Source organism: Setaria italica, chromosome VII (assembly GCF_000263155.2).
Source record: "Setaria italica strain Yugu1 chromosome VII, Setaria_italica_v2.0, whole genome shotgun sequence".
Taxonomy (NCBI): Eukaryota; Viridiplantae; Streptophyta; class Magnoliopsida; order Poales; family Poaceae; genus Setaria; species Setaria italica.
Window position 1 is genome coordinate 7,206,841 of NC_028456.1, and position 23,146 is coordinate 7,229,986.

At 40.8% G+C, this 23,146-nt stretch overlaps 2 protein-coding genes across 4 annotated transcripts; one reads left to right on the plus strand and one right to left on the minus strand.

Annotated features, from left to right (window-relative positions):
* Positions 1 to 644: 644 nt before the first annotated feature.
* On the plus strand, positions 645 to 23,132 carry LOC101769540. Of its 3 annotated transcripts, none has more exons than XM_012847903.2 (27): positions 645 to 843; positions 930 to 1,045; positions 1,145 to 1,283; positions 2,842 to 2,940; positions 3,023 to 3,091; positions 3,193 to 3,327; positions 3,426 to 3,494; positions 4,852 to 4,907; positions 5,631 to 5,790; positions 7,576 to 7,740; positions 8,883 to 8,967; positions 9,039 to 9,242; positions 9,375 to 9,466; positions 9,560 to 9,602; positions 11,794 to 11,951; positions 12,828 to 12,938; positions 17,651 to 17,719; positions 17,826 to 17,969; positions 18,088 to 18,162; positions 18,418 to 18,594; positions 18,685 to 18,770; positions 19,297 to 19,351; positions 19,839 to 19,964; positions 20,072 to 20,185; positions 22,291 to 22,410; positions 22,595 to 22,724; positions 22,803 to 23,132. In XM_012847903.2, exons 1-26 carry the CDS (start codon positions 703 to 705, stop codon positions 22,658 to 22,660), a joined length of 2,874 nt encoding a protein of 957 aa, XP_012703357.1. In that variant the 5' UTR covers positions 645 to 702; the 3' UTR covers positions 22,661 to 22,724; positions 22,803 to 23,132. The 3 variants fall into 3 exon arrangements, with proteins under 3 accessions (XP_012703357.1, XP_012703358.1, XP_022684048.1); XM_012847904.2 differs by having other exon boundaries at positions 5,652 to 5,790; XM_022828313.1 differs by lacking the exon at positions 19,839 to 19,964.
* LOC111257920 lies at positions 12,951 to 15,645 on the minus strand. Its single transcript, XM_022828314.1, has one exon. It carries the CDS (start codon positions 14,423 to 14,425, stop codon positions 13,298 to 13,300), a length of 1,128 nt encoding a protein of 375 aa, XP_022684049.1. The 5' UTR covers positions 14,426 to 15,645; the 3' UTR covers positions 12,951 to 13,297.
* Positions 23,133 to 23,146: the final 14 nt, after the last annotated feature.

The following is a 23,146-nucleotide window of genomic DNA, read 5'->3' on the forward strand; positions in this document are numbered from 1 at the left end:
GCAATTAGTTTTTGATTTCGTCTACATTTAGTACTCCATGCATGTACCGCAAGTTTGATGTGATGGGGAATCTTCTTTTTGCATAGTGTCAAAGTTGGGAGTTTGGAGGGAAGTAAACAAGGGGTAAACTAGAAGGATCAAGGCTCAACATAGGGAGCCAAGCTAAGGGGGTGTTTGGGAAACACCTCCTAAAGTTTAGCACCCGTCACATCGGATGTTTGGATACTAATTAGGAGTATTAGACATAGACTATTTACAAAACTAATTGCACAGATGGAGTCTAATTCACGAGACGAATCTATTAAGCCTAATTAGTTTATGATTTGACAATGTGCTGCTACAGTAAACATGTGCTAATCATGGATTAATTAGGCTCAATAGATTCATCTCGCGAATTAGTATAGGGGTTCTGCAATTAGTTTTATTATTAGCTCATGTTTAATCCTTCTAATTAGCATCCGAACATCCGATGTGACACTCTCACCTCGTATCCAAACACCCCCTAATTATTTTTGTTTATCAATTTTGTGCTACCTCATATGTTGTCAATTTGGCCCATACGTCCGGCTCGGCCCAACCCTGCCCCAGGCCGCCGGGTCCAGCGTCCCACACGCCAAGCAGCAGCAGTGGCAGTTCCAGCAACTTACAAGCAACAAACGCTTCTCCCTTCCTTTCTCCGCACTCCACCTCCGCGGCGTCGCCATGAACGCCGACCTCGTGCAGCGCTGCCTCGAGGCCGGCGGCCGCGACCTCCTCCTCCACCACCCCTCCTCCCCTCCCTCCCCGACCTCCGCCTCCGCCGCCGCATCCTCATCCATCCTCCAGTCCCTCCCCCTCCACGTGGTAAACCCTCTCCCCCTCGTCTCCCCTCTCCTTCTCTCTCCTTATCCATTCCTCGCCCTAATCCCTTCCTCCGCTGTTTTTCCCAGTCATTCGACCGCGGGTACTACCTCCTCGTGAAGGCGATCCAGGAGCTGCGCGCGCGCAAGGATGGACACATCGTTACCGTCGGCATCGGCGGACCCACCGGTTCCGGCAAGACCAGGTACGGCGGCGACATCATACGCTCCTCCCTATCAATCGCGCTAATTTTTGGGGAGAGGTGTTGATTTCGTAGTGCTTTTCGTGGTGTTGTGCTGTGCAGCTTGGCGGAGAAGGTGGCGTCGGTCCTTGGGTGCGTCGTGATTGTCTCCATGGAGGACTACCGCACGGGAGCTGGTGGCGATGATGGCAGCAGCGACATCGACGCCATTGATTTCGACGCACTCACGCGCAACCTCCAGGTGTGGGTCTGGGTTTTCCCTCCTCTCGACCAATTGGGTTTTGGGTCGGATTGGTTAGATGCACACCAGCTGCTTGCTTTAATGACGGTCCAAGGTGTGGTGAGAACTGGTGGGCTTCAATCGCTTGCCGATTGTACCGTTTGGTAGGGCTGCACTAGTGGTCGTTGTTGAAGGAGAATTGAATTAATGGGGGGACGCATGGGATACATGGAGTTGTTTTCAGAAAAAGAAGTATCCACTATCCGGTGTTTACCTTTTTGCCATCAAATTCTCTTTCAGTCCTCTATGGGATTGAACGATAGAACCGTTCTTTTTTATAAGGGAGTCACACTTATTGAATTTGCACTAAAAGATATTGCCGTATGACGACTACATGGCGATTTAACAGCTGTTTGAACTTTTGGTTATGGTCGTGCAGGAACAAATGGAACCTGGGCTTTACAAATATTATTGGCCAGTTAATAAATAGTGACTACATGCGACTGAATTAGAAGGACATATCTTATTCTTGTATTAGATCTTTGCATATGTATATATATATATACACATATATATATACAGCAATGTGTTGGTTTCCCTGTCACATGCTGTTAGGCACTTCCTTTTTAGTGCTTAGAGCCTTCTTGTTATTATCCTTGTGCATAGATTACCTAGACTTAGCTTATATCCTTTCATTTTTTTGTTCTTGTAAGTTCTAGCATATCTTCTTTCCATTATACCAGCAGTGTGCCTGTGCCTTTCAACTGCATTAAAGGTTGGGCTCAGGGCCACATATCGCATACTTGTGTGAACAAGCATTCCGATTGTCTTATAGAGGTAATAAAGTGCAAATCCAGAGTGTTATCTAAGCTGGGAACTTATGTGCCTGATCACCAAATAAATAATGGTGTCAGTATATGGAAAACCCAATACTCCTTGGTTCTGATCTACTTACCTGTGAATTTATAATGCTTTAAATCTCTTAGTGTATTGGGACATTGAAAGGTCCAGATTCTGCAAGATTTAGCATCCCTAACCTCTACGAAGACTTAGGGCCTGCTTGGTTCCCTGCCTCCACTTGCCACGCCCAAGGTGCTGCGGCGCCACAAGAAGTCTGGCTGCTGCCTGGTTGGAGAAATGGATTTGTCAGGCACACGCAGAACTGTAGCAAATCCCTCCACAGTGTGTGGCACCGAAAGTCGGCGCTAAACGGTGGCGCCATCACACCTGCAGCGTGGCAGGATGTGGTTGACTACCAAACAGCCTCTTATGGTGTAATGTTTTAGTTTTATCAAATATATCTTGGAGACTGCTCCCCATGGTTTTGGTATTTTACTGTGATGATTTGCTGTTGGACCTTTATATGCACAAATTTGGTATTATTATTTTGTAGATTTGTCCAAAGTTTGTAAAACTAATGCTGGCTTTTCTTATCGATACTCAGCACAGTTGGTTGGCTCAATATTTTACATGTTGATTGCGCTATTTTAATTGTATGTGGTTTGCTTGTTTCAAGTGTTAATTGCACAAATTTTATCGATATGGTGTTGACTCCCATATGGTCATGTCTACTGAGCAGGATCTTGTAAAGGGTAAAGATACGATGGTGCCACTAGTTGATTTTCAAGAGAAGAAACGCACAGGTTGGAGGGAACTGAAGATTTCTTCATCTGGAGTGGTGCAATATCTCAGCAATACATGCTATACTAATATAAATTCTTTGCCAATTTTATGTCTTCTGATACAAGTTATCCTTCTAGGTGATTGTTGATGGTGCGTATGCTCTGCATTCAACACTAAGGTCATTGCTTGATATCCGGGTTGCTGTGGTAAACATGATAATTCTCTACATTCTGTTAGTTACTTTTGTGAAGACTTATTCGCAGAACAGTAATCTTACCTGTTGAGTAACCTTGCAAATGAGTTTCAGGTTGGTGGTGTTCATTTTAGTCTGCTTTCTAAAGTTCAGCATGATATTGGAGATTCTTGCTCATTGGACTATCTGATCGACAGCATATTTCCATTGTTTAGGAAGCACATTGAGCCAGACCTGCATCATGCACAAGTACTCCGTTTGTCTATCCATTGCTGTTATCTTCTTTTGTTTTTTGGCATTCATTCAGTTCTTTGGTCATGATGTTTGCTAGTGATTTACTGGTGCAGATTAGGATTGACAACAGCTTTGTCTGCTCATTCCGAGAACCTTACTACAAGCTAAAGTGCAAAAATGAGGTCAGCAAAGGATTGCTGTTTACTAATACTGTTGTTAATATCAATGTTGCTGCTTATTTCATGCAAGATTCATTTCTTTTAATCTTTGATGATTTTTATTATATACTATATAGTATTCTTGACTGGATGAAAGTTTTTTTTAAAAAATGTGGTATTATTTTTGTTTTATTGAGATGAATAATCATATTTTTCTGGAATAAATAACATTGTGTCAGCATCCTCTTTTGTTAGTCCTTGCACCAAAAATTCTTATAACAGTTCCTGCTAGATGGTTGGTCGCCTAGTTCTGAACACACAGTATTGGGGTACTAGCTTTAGTGAGTCTAGCACAACAAGCGTCAATACTGGCAATATTGGAGCTGCACATATGCCAGGTGCTGGCACTAGCCAATCTTATATATCCAACCACATCTTCACATGACCACAGCGGTCAACAGATAGTTAAGAATTTGCTTGCTTTCCCAGTTTGTTAGGATAATTAGAGGTGTTGAGGTTATGTATCCCATTCTTGACATAGCTGTGATTAGCTAACATTTGTTAGGGCCTTATCACGACCTAAGGAACTGAGGCATATCGATTGTGATTAAGGAAGAATATTGTATGGAGTATGTTCTTGTCCGTGTCTGGGTCCAAGGCGTACCTTGTCCTGCCTCCAGACAGCTCTAGGGTCACACATCCTTGCGCCTCCCATTTGTACTTCCTGCACCAGTTCCATGCCAGCCTATGACAACTGGTCAGCCAGAGACCGGTTTGCACTTTGAAGTATTCCACCTAAGATTCCTTTAATTTCTGTTCTTAGCTGGAAAACCCTTACGTCATTTCAAGAATGATATTTGTAGTCATTCACTAGTTTTACCTGATCGTCCTGTGACGTTTCATGACAAAAATACTGCTGTTTAAATTCAGTTCAATGTTCATATTTGAATGTTAATTTGACAGCGCTGATTTTACAAACAGATGCATTTCAATCTTGTGTTTTTAGTGTATGTGTGATCAAATTGGTCAGAACTGTAAATTGTAAATGCTAAATGAGCAAAAGGTTGGCCTTGGAGAGCACACTGCTTTCAGAAAATTCTACATGTGGCGAATGCTGTATCTGAAATGCCATAATTATGAACCTATGTTACATTTGAATATTGAATTTGAAGACCTCGACTGAAATGTGGCCTTTTTACTCATGCTCATTTTCAACATTTCATTTTAAGTGGTTTTTTATCCTCACAATCTAATATCCAGCGAAATTAAGCTGTGGTACACAATCATAATGTGCTTACTAATTGCTTGCTTGTAGCTATGCTTATTCTTTCCACCTACTTATATGCTTTGTTTTTTTTTAACTTTTCTTATTTTATTGTAGTCACCAGATGGCACAAAGTTCTATTCTTTTGATCAAAATAAAGCAGAAACTGAGAAGTGAGTGCATCTATCCTCTTCACCCTCTTAATTTATTTGCACACTCAGCTGGAGTAGTTCTGAGAGTTTAAGGTTGTCAAGATTGTAGGAGTGTGCGATTGCACAATTGTATGCTTGGACTTAAACCTATATTGGGTCATGGATAGTAACTTGAAAATTGTTAATTATTTGTGCTCAGGAATCAGGATTGGTTCTAACACAATCCTGACCGCAAACTAAGTCAACATAACCTTTGTCAACACTTCCATTACTTCTAGTTCTATCAGTGTATTTTTTTTATTTCATTTTCACCCTGTATACGGCATAAATTTAAACAATACACGTATAATTGAATATCCTTTGAATAAATGCATCCATTTAGAACATGGGCAGCATACCCCCCCCCACCCCACCCCACCCAAAAAAAAGTTTTTTTTTTCGGGGGGGGGGGGACTACAACATTTATTGTACATGCGGCTGTGTAATTTTTTTAGTAAATACATGGGGTAGCACATATCACACTCAAATGCGTGCAAACTACAAAATCTTGTCAACGATTTTCATTAGAAATGTTTGTGATTTTATAAATCTGGCAGGATTGTAATTTTATGATTATTCCTGTCAAATGTTAAAGATACTACCAAGATCAGGATCCTGACAGCCTCTGTAGAGTTCCCTTGTACCTTCATCAACCTTATGTGTGTTCATTTTACTTTGTGATGATTGGTTTGTTAATTATCCCAGCTTTATTGAGATGTACCTTAGGCCACCTTTTGCTTCTGAAGAAATGAAGATTGATGATTGGATTAAAGTAAGACAATGTGGAATAAGATACTACCTATCTCTTGGAGACCAGAGGATTGTTGACAAATACTTTATAATCCGTCCAAAAGCTGAGTTTGAGGTATGCACTGATCTTAAAAGGATCTGTTTTATTTTTCCTTATGTTGCTGAACAAGAGCTGAAAACTTGCATTGCTTTATCATTCTGGAAAGAGAATTGGTGCTGTCTTACTAAGGTGAAATAGTATGTGTTTGCCAGTGTTGAGAGCACATATACGGGCTTGTTTGGGATTGCTCCTCCAGTTCCAGGATTTTTTGGAGCTACCAATATCTAGCTCAAGTGATCCAAAAATTTTCTGGAACTATAGCTTTGCCAAACAGGGCATAACGGCATCCTTCACTCAAACATGTAATAAACATTAGATTACTTTTCTTGAATACATAGGACAGGTGCATAAGGCTCTCACGTTAGGCGTCACATTACAGACAGACCTCTTCCCACCAGCCGAAGGACCCCCTTTGAACACTCGGTGATGCTCTGTTGAACACACAATCATTGCTTTCTTTTTATATCGACCAAGCTCCCAGAGTTACCGGGGAGTTAAATCTTTTTCTCAACAATCTGTCCACCCTTTTACTTGCCATCATCCACCAAGCTCCCAGAGTTACTGGGGGGTTGATTTACTGCACTGCAACTAGAGATTACTATTTTTTTTCTTGAATATGCAGGACAACTGCGTATCATTGTATTAATAGAAGAGATTGGAGTCATACATAGACCCAAAATACACACACACAAGCTGACCAAAAAGGAGCTTAATCACCTATGACTGAGAAGGAAGACCTGACCAAAAAATCCTCTAACCATCACCCCAAGCTGTGCACTGGGATAATCCCTTAGCAGCAGCCATAGACCATAAGAGGGCTTCCTCCCTAGCAATGTTGAGTGCCGAAGACATGCTAGGGGCAGCCCCATTGAAGACACAATCGTTTCAATGCTTCCAGATGGTCCAGGCGCCAAGGATGATGAGGGAATTCAGACCCTTACGCGCATCTCCGCTTACTTCAATGCCTCCTTGTCCCACCAAGCATCATAGGACAAATCGACCAGCTGTGGGGCAAGCGAAGCAAGACCGATGCTAAGTAGGATGTCATACCAGAATTGTCTTGCAAACACACATCCAATGAGAGGTGCTGAATGTTCTCCTCTTGATCACATAGCACACATCTGTCTGGGTGAGGAAGGCCTCGCCGAGCCAACCTGTTTGCTGTCCAACAGCGATTGTGAGCAACCAGCCACATGAAGAAGCGACACTTACGAGACGCCCAAGATTTTCAGATACGCTCATACGGTGCTAAGCTGAGAGCTCCCACAAAAAGTGCATCACAGGCAGATTTAGCTGTGTAGTCTCCTGAGGCTGAAAACTTCCAAATATGCTTATCAGGAATCCCCTCCTGTAGTTCCACCCCTTCTAATATGTCCCATAGCTCAAGATATTCCATCTGCGTTTCCAAGGATATCTCCCCCTGAATACCTTCTAGCCATTTCTCATCAGCAAATGCATCCGTAACAGTGTGTCTGCTTGCCCTTCTTTTTGGTATACAGTGCTTCATATAAATGCGTGTTTATGCTGCAAGATATTGCAGATGATCTTAATTTATTCGGGAATGATATTAAAACATAATTTCTTATGCAGCTTCTACTGGATCACACTCCCTAAGATGAAATATGTTTCATTACTTTATTGCATTTAAGTCACAACGAACAAGTGTTTTTATTGTCAGTCTGGGTGAAGCCCTTCGTATATAAAGAGCTAAATTGTTTTATGGGACACCTTGTACCACTAAAACTTACAGCATTGTAGGTGAACATTCTGACCATGCTGCATGTTTCTGAATGATCTCAGGTTGGACGAACAACTCTTGGAGGATTGTTGGCCTTGGGATACAGTGTTGTTGTTAGCTTTAAACGTACAAGCACGTCTGTCAATAGAGATCAATTACTGATAGCGGTAGAGGCCATCGACACCCTAAATGAGACCTTTTTGGTGTTAAAAGGCCCAAGTAGAAAGGTATACATTCTTCTATGCTAGGTGATGAGTTATGACTCATTTGTGCTCTGCATCGCACTCATTTTTTTCTATAATCTTGGGGATTTCTAAATTAATCAAACATGATGTCCATTCCTGGGTTTTGCCACCTACTGTTTTATGTCCATCCTTAAATCTGATAAATGCTAGTACCTTTTATCTTGTGCTAAAATTTGTTGATTTCATCTTCTTGTGCTTCAATTATGTCTGCTTTTTCGCTTAAAATATTTAGTCTGACTTTTATTGCATATGGTCATATAACTCGTTAATATTTTTCTTTAATGCTCATTATCACATTTTCATATTAAATATTTGAGTTTGACACTTGTATATTAAATTTTCCTCCTATGTCATTGTTAAGATGTGTCTTTTCCCCCCTAATGCGTATCATTATATTAAGAAGAAAAGGAGTCTAAGAAGACTCACCCATTTGTGTGATGCTAATTACATAGTGGTTCGTTGAATAAAACTAGGACACGACCATCGACCATATAAACTCTCATGGCCACACGCTATTAAGGCTTTTTGGCCCCTGCCATACACAATTTAGCCTCATCTCTAATGTCTTGCATGAGAATGCTGAAATTAGGCGAGGCACCCTTAAAAACACAACTATTCCTATAATATTAATAAGAGATGTCATTAACATACATCAACTATTTGTTATACCTGTTTACTTCTAGGAAGCTTATGAATTGTATATCAGGTGATAGCATAAGTCATGTGTGTGTTGGGTGTAGTTGGTGGTGCATGTGCACCTTATCTATCTATGTAGTAGCTACTTATTCCTAAATTACCCCTGCTACCTACCCCTGCCTTATCTCTATATGTACCGCCCCCCCCCCCCCCCCCCCCCCCCCCAAACTGCTATCTATGTGTATCTATGTGTGATTAATGGAAAAGGTCATTTTGGGCCAACATCAGATACCTGGAGCTATAGGACCTTTTATGTTGTGAATGTTATAGTGGACTAATTGAAAGATTGATGTTCATGATTGCTACTGCTGTCATTGTGTTGTCAACATGTTTCTCCAAGAGGAGAAATATCTATGATTATGAATTCTTAAATTGTGATTGAACACTGGATAAAGATTGAAAAAATTTAACTGACTTACATAATTTAGGTTGTTGCAGCGGAATCTTCTAAGCTTGGTATAAAGGGGCCATGGATCACAAAGTCATACCTAGAAATGATATTGGATAGCAAAGGTAAAAATATCCATTATTCCCTTAATTTGCAACTAGACCAGTTTGCTAATAAGTTGCCCTTTTGATATTAGGGGTTCCGCGACTTAATACACCACCACCAGTCTCTAGCACACTTCTAACTGAAAGCCAAGAAAAGAAAATTGCTGCACCTAAACCAATTCGTGTTTCTGCTGAAAACATTACAAATCTTGATGACTTGATGCAACCGTGGACGAGATCTCCGCCCAAAAAGTTGGAACAGGAACATGTTCTGGCAAAATGGCAGTTTATCACAGGTTACTAACTTTAATTTTGCATGGGAATTTGTGATTCTGTTTCCATGGACTATTTTGGAAAGAAAAAGAAGAGGCTTAGGACCATGGAGTCCAATCAATAGCATGTAATGATTATCTATTACATGTTTTCAGATTCTTCTTCAAGAAGTAACATCCAGCTAGCTCCTCTTCCAGATTCCTATGATTTGGATAGGGGCCTTCTTCTATCAGTTCAAGCAATTCAGGTAAATGGAGCCTCAAGTCTATGTATGCCAATTGTTAATTTATAAACATATGTAACTGATATCACATTAATTGTGTATTATGTTATCTATCAGGCATTGTTGGAGAACAAAGGTTATCCTGTGATTGTTGGGATTGGTAATTCCTCCACCATTTTTTCTCAACATTGTAGAATTGTGTTTAGCGTTTAGACTCAACTGTAGAGAAAACATCTGCCTTTTTGTAGTTGATGGCTAAAAAGGTTATATAGAATTGCATCTGGCTCAGAAACCATTCAATTTGCCTTACAAATCCAAATATTCATAATAGCAATTTTAGAACTATAGGTTCCTACTGAAGTATTTTAGAATTATAGGTTCCTACTGCTTGGTCAGGATCCTAATTGAATGGATTTCCAGTGATGGTAGGCTTCAGTGACTGGAAAAACACCAAAAATAATGGATACAGATGTACAATTATTGGGACAAAAATGTACCTATTCTTGGTCTGAGTGGTGTATGCTGTGCTGGATGCTAAGATCTAGGCAGAATTTCATTTCATCACTGTATACTTATGGGAATCTGGTTGTGCAAGTATTACTATTGTTAGTGGGTTTATCTCTTTTATGTTTCTGCACTGGTTACATATCATGCTCTCCTGGTGTTGATTTAAATGTCAGTATATCCACTGATTCTGATCAGTGACGGTAACTGCCTAGGGCACCCCTATTGTTGTGCAAAGGGAGACCTTAAGGCTGAACTGGCACCTTAAGGATACCTTACAGAGTACAAAAAAGGGATACCTTATACACTTGACATTGGTCTTTGCCAGGAAAAACTAAAGACCCACCTCTAGGCTTCAGATAAAATTTTGCAACAATTGTCACTGTTTCTTGTTGTTGTCAGACATGGGAGAGAATGAGGATGGTGCTACTCATTGTTGCCCGCCATGGGTGAGAAGTAGAGAATGGGGAGGATAGCACACAATGGGGAGGAAGATGCTGGTATGAAAAAGGGGCATTGGAATAGGACATCACCCCATGGGGAGGAGGGTGCTGCCGTGCTCCCATTGATAGCCACTGAGCTGCGTCGTTGAGTTCCACCCTATCCTCACCTCACCTCCTCCATTGAGTCCCTCCTTTTGTGTACCCCCTGCCAAAGATCCAACTCTGGGTGCTGTGTTGTGATTAGGGGCACTATGGTGGTGAGGGAAGGGGGAAAGTAACCTTTAGGATTGATCTAGACAAGCTAGAAAGAGAGGGAAAGGGGAAATATTGTGGAAAATGTTTTTTTTTTGGAGGGTGGGGGGGTGAAAATGATTAACGGGAAGGGGAAAAATAATAATTGCCATATATGTTTTTGAGTAAAATACACGGGCAGTCCCATAACTTGTCATGGGGTGTTATCTAGGTCCCTAAACTCTCAAAATGTATTTTCAGATCCATGAACTTGTCTCAAGATGCCATAACACATTTTTAGGTCCCCCAACTTGTCTCAGGGTGTCATCCGAGTCCTTAAACTCTCAAAGTGCATTTTAAGATCCCCCAATCAAGCGCCTAGCAACACATGCGTGATCACTAGCATAAGGTGGTTGTGAAGGCAATGAGCGAGGAAGAAGCATTGCCATCAGCGACAGGTGACAAGTTCTAAGATTTGAAAATGTATTTTGAGAGTTTAGGGACCCGAATGAAACCCGAGGACAAGTTTGGGGGTCTAAATATGCACTTCTAGAGTTTATGGATCCAGATGACACGTTGAGACAAGTTTGGAGAGGTGCATTTTGAGAGTTTAGATATCCGGATGGCACCACAAGACAAGTTCAGGGACCGCCGGTGTATTTTACTCTATGTTTTTTATTAATGTGTGAATACGTCTTAAAGCCCTCCAAGGCCTTATATGTAACCACAACTTGGCTTTAGCCTCATCCCCACTTCTTAAGGCCCATGGTGACCTTATACAGTAGTGACGCCCTTAGGCAAAGTATTGGGAAAAATCTTCCCCAAATCATACAACAGGAGCTAGTTACTTATGTCAAAAGAAGATCCAGTAAGTACTGAGGCGTGGAAATTACTTGGTTAGGCAAGTGCATTTTAATTTTCATATACTCAGAGAAGGCATGAGATTCCGGGAGGCACAAACTGTAACCTTCTCGGTTGGGTTAATCTACCTCTGTAGTGCATTCTTAATATAGTTTTGTTTTTTTTGGTGTTTCTGCTATACTTTCATAGCAAAGATCTCTCTCTCTCTCTCCCTCTCTTTCTCTTTGGTACCACATTTGGTTAGCAAATTTCGTTTCAGGGTTTTGATTTAAGTGCTGAAGTTTGTGCTATTTTTCCTGATATTATTTGTAGGTGGTCCTAGTGGATCGGGAAAGACAAGTTTAGCTCAGAAGATGGCAAATATAATTGGCTGTGAAGTTGTAAGCTTGGAAAGTTATTACAAGCCTGAACAAGTGAGAGATTATAAGTATGATGATTATAGCTCATTGGATATAGCTTTGCTGACTAAGGTGCTATAACCTTTTCATTTCGTATGGTAACTTATGCTTCGAATGCTTCCAAATTTCTGAACATGCGAGGTTAATCAAAACTAGTTTATCAAAAATTGATGGTTAGGCAGTTACCGAATTTCCTTATGTTGGTATCAGTGCAACTTGCATACTTACCATTGTCACTGGTATTTTGAAGGTGTGGCAATTAATGATCCTGCAAGTTAGGATGTGCAGATGCTGATATTAGTAATTGTGTTTTTCTTTAATTCAGAGTAACTATAGAAACATAAACAATGTAAAGGATGAGTCTAAAAACGGACTAGATACCACAGTGCAGCAACCAAAAACTGGTCCTTACTAGAGCAGTTCCAAAACATGTTAATGAAATCAATGCCAAACAGAGCCTAAAGTAGTCGGTTCATGGTTCAGCGGTTCTTTAAATATATATGAACCACAAAAGGTGCTGCCTTATTTTTGTTTCTCTATGAAAGTTAAGTCATAAAAATAATATTAGGCCTCTATGATTATCGGCAACCCCCTAGTTACAGTGCTTATGGTAGTATTCTGGTTCCAGTATAGGTCTGTAGCTTTATCATTTACCTGTAGTTGCTTATTGTTTGGTTTGCACGTTAATCCCTCTATTTCACAACATGAGTCTTGTTACTCGAGAGTCACCATTCCAAAATGTCTATTGTTGTTGCAAGTTTCCATCTTCCACCCATTAAATGATGTGAAGGGGGTTTAGTGGTTGTAGCAAAGAGTTTTGAGAGAATTTAATAAGGGGCATGTATGGTCATTTTATATTATGAAATTGTATAGTTTATGGTGTTAATTCATGATCTTAGCAACTATATTGTTGATTAGTTACTGTCTATAACTATTATTATAACACAGACCATTATGGAAATCAGAAATAGTCATAAGGCGGAAGTTCCTTGCTTTGACTTTGAAAACTTCAGCAGAAAGGGGTTCAAGGAGCTTCAAGTCTCTGAGGAAAGTGGAGTGGTAAAGTATATATCCATCCAACCCTCTCATTGAGTACATTTTGCTATGTTTCAACTGCCCTAGTTTTCTATTCTTGCATGATACTAATTTTGGAAATTTCCAATTATCGTATTGGAAGTATAAGGTATTCATCTCTGGAGAATTAAATCCTCTGGTACATTGTGATATCTTCTGAATATGCAATTCCATATCTCCGGTTTGAATGGTTCTGTTTAATTTTATGGTATACTTGATAGAGAGATGAAAAACTTGACCTGCGGGGGGTAAGACAGCCCCTAGGTTTTTGCTAAGAGAAGGACCTTCTCACGCGAGAAAACCCCCGAATCTCTGCCCCACCCTTACACGGGGCCCGTAACCCATTATGTGACTAAACCAACCACAGCTGCGACCTGGGCCAGGCCTTGACCTGTGCTTTGGTGTGGTGACAGATGAGGGGATTTTTTGAACCCCAGCCTGAAATTCGCTCCCACGGGGTTCCCCAGGACCTTTTTTTTTCTTGAACACGCAGGAGAGCTGCGTATCAATATATTATGAAGAAAGAAGGGTGAAGCACAGGCTTTTTTAAAGGTAAAAAACCTGAAGAACCCCCCAGCCATTTCCCACATGTGCAGCTCATCCTTAATAACAGACAGAAGGCCATTTAGGTTAGGTTGAAGTCCATCAAAAACGCATCGATTCCGATGGTTCCAGAGTGACCAGGCCACTAAGATTATAGTTGAATTGAGCCCCTGTTTAAACTGACCATTCACCATGCTGCTAACCTTGTTCCACCAATCCTCAAAGGAAATATCCTCAGTCTGTGGAACAAGCACTTGCAGACCAAGTTTTTGCAAAACTTCAAACCAAGTCTGGCGCGCAAAAACACAAGATAATAACAGATGATCGATTGTCTCCTCCTCTTGGTCACAAAAAGGGCACTGCTCAAGATGTGGCAGTCCTCTTTTGGCAAGCCGATCAGCCGTCCAACACTTGTTATGAGCAACCAGCCACATAAAGAATTTGCATTTATCGGGGGCCCAGTCTTCCATATCCTTTCCCAAGGTTTGAATGATGGCTCCAATAAACATCGCCTCATATGCTGACTTCGCTGAATATTTTCCGGATGATGAGAATCGCCATATGTGAGAATATTCCACTTCAGGCTGCAGTGCTCTTTCTGATAATAAATCCCATAGGCCAAGGTACTCAACTAGGACATCCAGGGTGAGAGCTCCTCTTATGTCAGTAACCCATCTTCTATCAGTTAGAGCTTCATGGACTGTTCTTTTCTTTGCTCGATTAGAGATTGAACCAAAGAGGTGTGGTACAAGCTTATCAAGGCTCTGCCCATGGATCCAACTGTTAGTCCAAAATAGAGTGTTCCTGCCGTTGCCAACTTCCGAGATGATGGCCACAGAGAAGAATGATTTGACCGAGTGATGTACTTGGATGGGGAAGAAGGCCCATGGTTTGTCAGGTTCAGTTTTTTGTAGCCAGAGCCATCTCATTCTGAGGGTCCAACCAAGTTGCTGCAAATTAGATATGCCAAGCCTAGTGGATGAGTAACTTTGGGCCAAGCTACCAAGCAATGTCCTCCTTTAGCATCCTTTCTTCCTTTCCATAAGAAACCCCTCCTGATCTTGTCAATGGACTTAAGTGCTCAAGATGGGAGGTCCACAGCCATGGTCAAATATACAAGCATGGAAGTAAGCACAAACTGAACAAGAACTTTCCTCCCTGCCCTTGTTAGCAAATCAGCCTTCCAGCCGGGAAGTTGGTCTGCTATTCTATCAATTATTGGTTGGACTTGAGCCTTGGTCAATTTGTGTAAAGAGAGAGGAACCCCAAGATATTTGCAAGGAAAATCAAGCAGCTGGCATAGGAGATGCAATTGGATTGTCTCTGTCCTCTTGTTTACACTGAATGGGCAGTACGCTGCTCTTCTGAATGTTGGTTTTTAAACCAGAAGCGTTTCCAAAGAGCTCTAGCATATCCAGAGTGATATCAATGTCAGCAGCTGAAGGCCTTAGGAATAATACCACATCATCTGCATAGAGTGACACTCGGTGCTGCAATGCCCTTCTAGCAAGTGGTTGAAGTAGATCCTCCTCTTGAGGCCTTTTTCACCATGTAACATAATACATCCATGACCAGAATGAATAACATTGGCGACAATGGATCTCCTTGTCTCAATCCACGCTGATATGTGATTTTCTCTCCAGGAATGCCATTGACTATCACCTGTGTTGATGAAGAAGTGAGCAGGCCACTAATGATGTCACACCAGATCTGTCCAAAGCCCAAATTTCTCAAAACTTCCAGCAGAAAAGGCCATGAGACTGAGTCAAAGGCCTTTGTTATATCAAGCTTTAGCAGAATCCGGGCTTGTTTCTGTTGGTGAAGGTAACGAGCCATTTGCTGCACCAGCATAAAGTTATCCTGTATAAACCGCCCTTTTATGAAAGCACTCTGGCTGGAAGAAACCATCTGATCAAGACGGCCTGCCAAGCGGTTGGCTAAGATTTTCGTAATAAGCTTGGCAAAGGAGTGAACCAAACTAATTGGTCTGTACTCTTTGATGTGTATGGCATCCTCCTTTTTAGGTATGAGAGTGACGTAGGCTGAATTCAACAAATCAAAGTTTCCAAATTTCCTGCTCCAGATGGCCAAGACAACTGTCATCACATCAGTTTTAATTATAGGCCAGCATGCTTATAGAAATTGCCTGGTCCGGCCCTGGGGCCTTGTCAGAAGGAACTGAGCATATTGTCTTCCAGAGTCCAGACTTCTTCCTCAGAAAAAGGAGCTTCCAGTCCAGACAGATCATGGTGCGGGATGGCCAGCTCTTGCAAATTGACAGTAACCTCTCGATCATGAGCTTCACCCAATAGCCTGCTGTAGAAGGAAAAAATATTGTTTTCCTTGTCCTCATGACTGGTGAGTACATGCCCATCCTCAGCAGTGAGTTTGCAGATGAAGTTCTTTCGTTTGCGGTGTCTGGCATGTGAATGGAACAGAGCTGTGTTGGCATCTCCCTTGGAGAGCCAGCTTATGCGAGATCAACTTCTAGCAATTGTGCGCTGCAGCGATGAGAGGGCTAATGAATGCTTCTTAAGCTGTTGATGCAGCCACCTTTCCTGGTTAGATAGAGTTCAAGCATCCTGTGCTATTTCCAATTGATGAAGGACTTTCCTGGCCAAGCCCAGTTGAGAATTAACATGACCGACCTTCCTGTGGCTCCAGCTTTGTAGACCTCTGACCGTAGCATTGAACTTTCTAGCAAGGGTAGCAAAGGGACAGGTAGACACTGGGACAGATGTCCAGGCCAGCTCTACCGTCTCCTGAGAGCCCTCCAATTTGGTCCAGAAAGCTTCAAAATGGAATGTAGCTTTACCCGGCTTGACAGCATTGAGGCTGAGTAAAAGTGGGGATGGTCAGATCCATCCGTGGTGGCACTTTGCAGCAGGTTGTCAGGACCCATTCTGTAGAGTATAAAACTCTGTCCAGCCTCACCAGCGTGGGTGAATCTTGCTGATTTGACCAAGTGAATTTGCGGCCATGCAGGTACACATCATGCAACCCAAGGTCATTGATTAACCGGCGAAACCTGCCCATCATTGCCCGGTTCAGATTGTCATTGTTCTTGTCTTCAGCCTTCACAATAAGATTAAAATCTCCCAGTACTATCCATGGTCCATGACATGCTGCTCTCACATCCCTCAACTCTTGTAGAAAGAGCAACTTGTTATCATCTCCTTGAGGCCTATACACGCATGTGAGCCACCAAGTTGGCCCGATACACATCTTAACTGAACCGAGACACAATAATTGTTCACTCGGACGTCCTCCGCAGGTCCAAGGCAATGCTTCCAAGCAACCAGAATCCCGCCACTGCCCCCAACTGAAGGTAGCTCCACAAAGTGAGAGAAATCCGAGCCAAGAGTGGATAATATTATTCCTTGAGTGATTCCATCCATCCTTGTTTCCTGAATACATACTACATCAACCTTTGAAGCATTAACCAAGGTACGTACTGAGTCTTGTTGGGCCCTAGAATTAAGGCCACGCACATTCCAGCATAGGATGTTGGACGGATTCATGATAACACAGCAAGAGACGACCAACAGATCACACAGGAAAAAAGGGAATTAGGCCCTCAGCTCCTGCTCCAGCACATCCTCGTCAGGGACAATCCAGCCAAACAAAGCCGCAAGGGCTTGGGCATGTGAATTGACCAGCGATGAGGACCAAGTGAACATCTTACTATATTCGTCAAGCGCCTCCTGGCTGATACCCAGTTTCGCCTAGGATGTCCAGCGCCCGCATCACCTTCTTTATGTTTCTGGTGGAGGAAGCATCACAAGTCGCCTCAGGCTCAATCCCGGCTATGCGCCGGCTGCGGCGTGGAGGTGCAGCCGGCGTGCAAGCATGCTGGCGGATCCTGTTGGTGCGTGGCGTGGGGAGGATCCTGTTCCCGAGGACCTGAGGAGTGCTACTAAGACCATCTAAACAACTCAGCTAGGGGCCCATTCACCTTGATAGATAGATAGATTGATGAAAGTCTGAGAAAGTTGACATATTTGTATTTGAATGAATGAAGACACTGTAGTAGAATATGGTTCGATTTTGATAATACTGTCTTCCACGCACACTTTTGGTATTTATTACGTTCTCCAATGCTTAGATCTCATGGATAAGGAGTGATCCTTTCTTGACTTACATTTGCGTACCAGGTAATCTTTGAAGGTGTCTATACTTTACATCCTGCTATAAGGAAATTGCTGGATTTGTGGATTGCAGTTGTAAGATCCTTCTTTTCAAATCTTCAATGATTTCTAGTCTGTTTCCATCCTTTTCCTACTTCACCATAAATATTTGTTTTGAGGTTAACATATCCCCTTGCATTAGGTTGGTGGAGTTCATTCACACCTTATCACAAGAATACAGCGAGACAAGAGCCGTGCAGGCCTTTCTATTTCCCAGACTGAAATCATGACCACTGTGTTTCCACTGTTTCAGCAATACATTGAACCGCATCTTGTCCATGCTCATGTTAGTACAGGAAACATAATTGTTGATCTAATTGATTATTTTCCCCTTATATAACTGTCCATTGTTTTGTTCTTATTATGCATTCAGACTTATGCATCGTTCCTTCTGTACTTGGCAGCTTAAGATTCAAAATGATTTTGATCCCGTGCTCTCTCCTGAAAGCTCACTTTTTGTGTTAAAAAGTAAAAAACAGGTAAACATACAACTTTACATTCCTACATTTCCAGTGTTAACCCCTGGGTGATAGTTGATAGTTGGGAGGCAGATCAATGCTTTGTACCTAATAGGTGATTTGGTACGCCGAGGCGACTGCCTTGTACATATTAGCTGCCTAGGATGGATAAATCAGCTAGGTGGGGTTTTGTCATCGGGCAGCTATGCAGACGCCTAGGGGAACACTGTGCATTCCATGTTTTGGGTAGTGATGAGTTTTTGCTCCCTTTGTTAGGTGTCCTACCAAGACATATTGAAGGTACTAGATGCTACTAAAGTCTGCAGCTCTGTCCAGAACTTTACTGATGTGTACTTAAGGCTTCCTGGCGTACCATCAAATGGACAGCTCACGGAAGGCGAGTGTATCCGGGTTAGAATTTGTGAAGGAAGATTTGCATTGTTAATACGAGAGGTCTGTAGACTTATCATCTTATTTCATTTATGCTTCTTTGACACGAGTCAGTAACATGTTGCCCTTTCTTTTCCCTTCAATATATGCTAGCCTATAAGGGAAGGAAATTTTATTATTCAGCCAAAGGTTGATTTTGATATCAGTGCCAGCACTGTTGCAGGGCTTCTTAAGCTTGGGTAAGTGGTGCTTTGTTTGATATTATCTATCTTTTATCATGTTTCAAGAAAAAATGTACTGGGCATTCCTTGATTTAAGTGCTGGTGCAAAGGTGTAAACATCAAACTTTTAGTTTTTTTCCCTCAAATGCACAGGAGAACTGCGGTAAGAAGAGTTTTAGAAACTCATACGTCACACAAACACGCACAAAAAAATCTTGAGTTGTGACTAATGTGTCTCTTGTTGCACTTAGTTGCCATTTTAGTATGTACCATTCGAGTGGGATGCTGTGTAAGATGTCACATGATGGCACTATTGCCAAAGAACAGTATGAATGTTCAATTAATGGTGCACCTGAACTTAAGACAGTTTGCGAACTATGCTATTACTAGAAGAGCTATATAAAACAAAAAATTGGGATTGTATTCTAGTAAATTTTCGGTTGATATGCAAAAGCCATCTATATATTTCCTAAATTATTTGAGCCTCTCAGAAATTCCTTCGACTATTACAATGTACTAATTTATTTCAGTTCCTGTTTTGTAGTTACCAAGCTGTTGCATATATTGAAGCTTCAGCTGTCATTTACCAAGATGGAAAGGTTGTTATCTTCTTTAAGAACTGTTGCTCTTCTTTTTTAAGGAGCCAAACTTGCATCTAGCCTATCGCAAATGGGACCAAAGTCTTTATCATTTTTGTTCTTGTAAAAATCTGCCTAATCCAGTGCAATTGTGTCTTATGACATGCTTGTACAGTGATTAATGATCCTTTGGGATAATTGTTGTGCTATGCATGATTAAGCACACATACTGTAGATGAGCAATCTTGTTACTTGGGAGGGACTGCTGCATCTCCTGTACCTCACAACCATTATGAATGAACATATGAATCTGGCACCTATCTCACATTTTGTGCTTTGAAACTACTTAATAAGTAACTTTACATACCTAAAGCAATGCTCATCTCATCTGGTATTTTATATAGCATTATGTGAAATATTATGATGGAAGCAGGATCAGTTGTATCTGTTCAAATTACATTGGTTTAAGTACCAAGTATATTCTGATGCATTTTTCACTCCATTGAAGATTTTAATAGAAGTTGACCATCTACAAGGTGTGGCAACTCCATATCTACAAATTAAAGGGACAAATAAAGACATAGTTTCCTCTGCTGGTTCTGCACTAAGCTTGGATGGTTCATACACAACAAAGGTTTGGTTAGGACTTGGGAGTCCTGAGTCAATCCATGAGAAGCATAGGCATATACATAACTTATTTCCTGTATTTATTCAGTTTCATGGTTCCTTGCTGCTATGCAGAGCTATCTTCAAATCATTTTGGAGAGCTTACCAGCTGATGATAATGTTTCTGTTGGTATTCACAATCAGCAAGCTGCAAGGCTGCAGGAGCTGGTTGAGTTCATCCAGTCACAGGTATGTTTGCTATAGATTTCTACGTATGCACATTTTTTTGTACAACATGCTAGGAACCTTTCTTGATGCTATTCACGAGGGCAGTAATAATATTGTCTGCACTAAGCTACCATATTGTTTCAATTAACATACGAGGAACGTTATTAGAAAAAAGAATTGGAGCTCTTGGCGTTCTGTCAGACCATAATGAAAACGCAATCTCTGTTTTTCTTGAAGATGAATACGATATTGCTCTTTTTTCCCAGAATGGAATTTCTTTTTCTGATTACTTCTGGATTTAGGCGTTTTTCTAGTGAGTCCTGGTAAAGCTCCCAGACGGCGTATTTTTTTTAAACGAGGCCCTTGATAACGGGACATGAAGACTTCTTTTTTATTTTATTGAAATTTCATTTCACATTTTCAAATTGTAAGGAATTCTGACCCCCAGATTTTCTCATCGATAAATGTACGAAATAAATCCAATTTGTAAGAAAAAATTCCCACAAATTTTAGATTTTCGTGTCGGATTATACTACTACTCCCATCACCTCCAGTCAAGTTTACTTGACGTTTCAGACAAAAAACATGTTTCCCTGTCTGAAAGTTAAGTATACTTGAGGAATTAAGTTTGGGGGGACCTAACTACTCTCTATGAATTCGTAAGTTGAACAAATCTAGGGAGCTCCTATGCAATTTTCTTCGAGTAAAATGTTCTTTATGGTAATTTTGTACCATATATGATAAATGAGGCACGTTTGTTGAAGTGTCAGATCACTTCATTTTGGGCCTTTTGAATATGCTTTACAAACAGATAATACTGTGGTCCTCTTGTTTAGCCTATATTATTGAGCATGTCTTTTTGTTGTTTAAATTAATGTAGCATTCTATCTACTCCCCCAGTTTCAAAATGTAGGTCGTTTTCGCATTTCTAGATGCATAAATTTTGCTATGTATCTAGACATAATCTTATATTTAGGTGCATAACAAAACTTATGCATCTAGATAACCCAAAACGACCTACATTTTGGAACAGAGGGAGTAGTTATTACTGCTGGAAGGGTCTCATTTCTAAGGCATAGAATTGGCTGGTTTTCTGCCCCCTACCAGTTTTGCTGGAAGCAGCACAGTTTGATTATAGGCATCTTGGCTGGAATCCTTAATTCATCATTGTCATTCTGTTACAAATTTCAGATAAAAATTAGTCTCAATTTAGTATCCTGCAAATGACCGGTTTGACCAGGAATCAGATATTTCCTGCCAGTTCTTGGAAGCTGAAACCATAGTGTCAACCAAGGTAATAAATAGTGTATAGCGGTCTAGTAGCAGATTAATCCCTGGGTAGTGGATCGCGGGTAGTAAGTCCTAATATCGGAATTCAAAAAATAGTCAAAATTTTGAAGCATATAGAGATACTAACAAGTTTCTTTAAAAAAAATAAAAGTTTTTGAGTTAGTAATTAAATTCACGGTACAATAGTCAGAAAGAAGCATAAATAAACAGATAAAAAAAGATGCATGGATAAATACTATTAACATTAAATTCTCATGTCAGTGAAGTAGAACATTATTTGTCATCCCATCATCGCCTAAACTATCATTCTCAACATTTTTATTGCCATTTGGAACATCTTCATTGTCACTTTAATCATCAACATAGCGAATAGCAGCCCAACTTTAGCAATAGCGACCCACAATAGCTGGTGCTAAGCACAATAGTATCCGCTAAGTCCAAACTTGCAATCTTAGGTCTGCTGCCTTGTAGCGGTAGGGGTCCACTAGTGCTATTGCGGGTGCTATTAACACTATTTATTGCACTGGTCCCAACTGAGAAAATAGCAGACAGCTCAACTCTATTTCTCCTCTTTAGTGTATATATTATTACTTAATGGGCGGCCTCATCTGGACCTCTAAAATGGAGTACAAGGCTATTTAGCTCTTCAACAACTAAATGATAGCAGAAAACTCAATTTGATTTCTCTTTTTACATGTATAACAGGGTAAATTGATGGCCTCATCTGGGCCTTTAAAATGTGCAAGGGCTATTTAGCTCTTGAACAACTGTTTGTCTGATAAAAGTCATGGATTTCTGTCTACTTATTCTCATATATTGGAATGATCATAATACAGGGAGGGAGCTTCAGTTCAGATTCATCTTCACCTATGCGAGAAATTTCTTCTACAGATAGTGTTCTTGATGATATGCAATCCAGGATAAGGAAGCTTGAGAGATGGAATACAATAAATATGGTAATTTTCTATATCTTGAGCGCTACTGTCCATATGTTGAAATTTAGTTCCATCATACAATCAACTGACTTGAGCTTTGGTAATTTTATATACAGCATCATTGGTAAAATGATATATGTTAGATAAATTTAATATTATGCAAATTCGTAATTCAACTGGTGATCCAGTTACTTTTCTTATGCAGGTTTTGTGGACTATATTACTGTCTGCTCTTGTTGGATATTCATTTTACCAAAAAAGACGTCACTGATTAAGTGATATGGTTGACCTCAACTGAACAGTGCTTGATTTTGCTTTAGGCAGTGATCCTAAAGGTTTGAAAAAGGACACTTTGTCTGCAATTGCTCTTTCAGAAACTTGCATATTTGATACTATCTTCTATAAATTTGCAGGGTCTTTTTGCGAAATGCTGTGATGATATTTCTGTGCTGATGATACAGATCCTTTGACAGTTTTACTGATAGGGTAGGACATATAATTCATGGTGTTTGCAGAACTGACGGAAATCATGCACACCACTGGCACAAAGTAGCTTAGGTGTAAGTCCTAAAACAAATAACAGCATTTGTTATCCATCCATAATTGTAAATACAGACCTCAGACATGTGAGGTGATGGCCACCCTGCGCGCCGTCCCAAATGTCTGAAATAACGGCTGGAGAAGGAAAACCCTCATGCTGAATGTTTTGCTGTGTGCCTTCTTTCATATTCATCTTTGCTTAAGAGCGCCTTCTACT

What these genes read in the sequence shown, in the direction of transcription:
- LOC111257920 (XM_022828314.1), bottom strand. Translation starts at nt 14,425, where the DNA reads ATGAGATGGCTCTGGCTACAAAAAACTGAACCTGACAAACCATGGGCC.
- LOC101769540 (XM_012847903.2), top strand. Translation starts at nt 703, where the DNA reads ATGAACGCCGACCTCGTGCAGCGCTGCCTCGAGGCCGGCGGCCGCGAC. An exon ending in AGATTTCTTCATCTGGAGTG is followed by an intron (nt 2,941 to 3,022) that starts GTGCAATATCTC and finishes TTATCCTTCTAG; the next exon opens with GTGATTGTTGATGGTGCGTA. An exon ending in ATGGTTCATACACAACAAAG is followed by an intron (nt 19,965 to 20,071) that starts GTTTGGTTAGGA and finishes GCTGCTATGCAG; the next exon opens with AGCTATCTTCAAATCATTTT.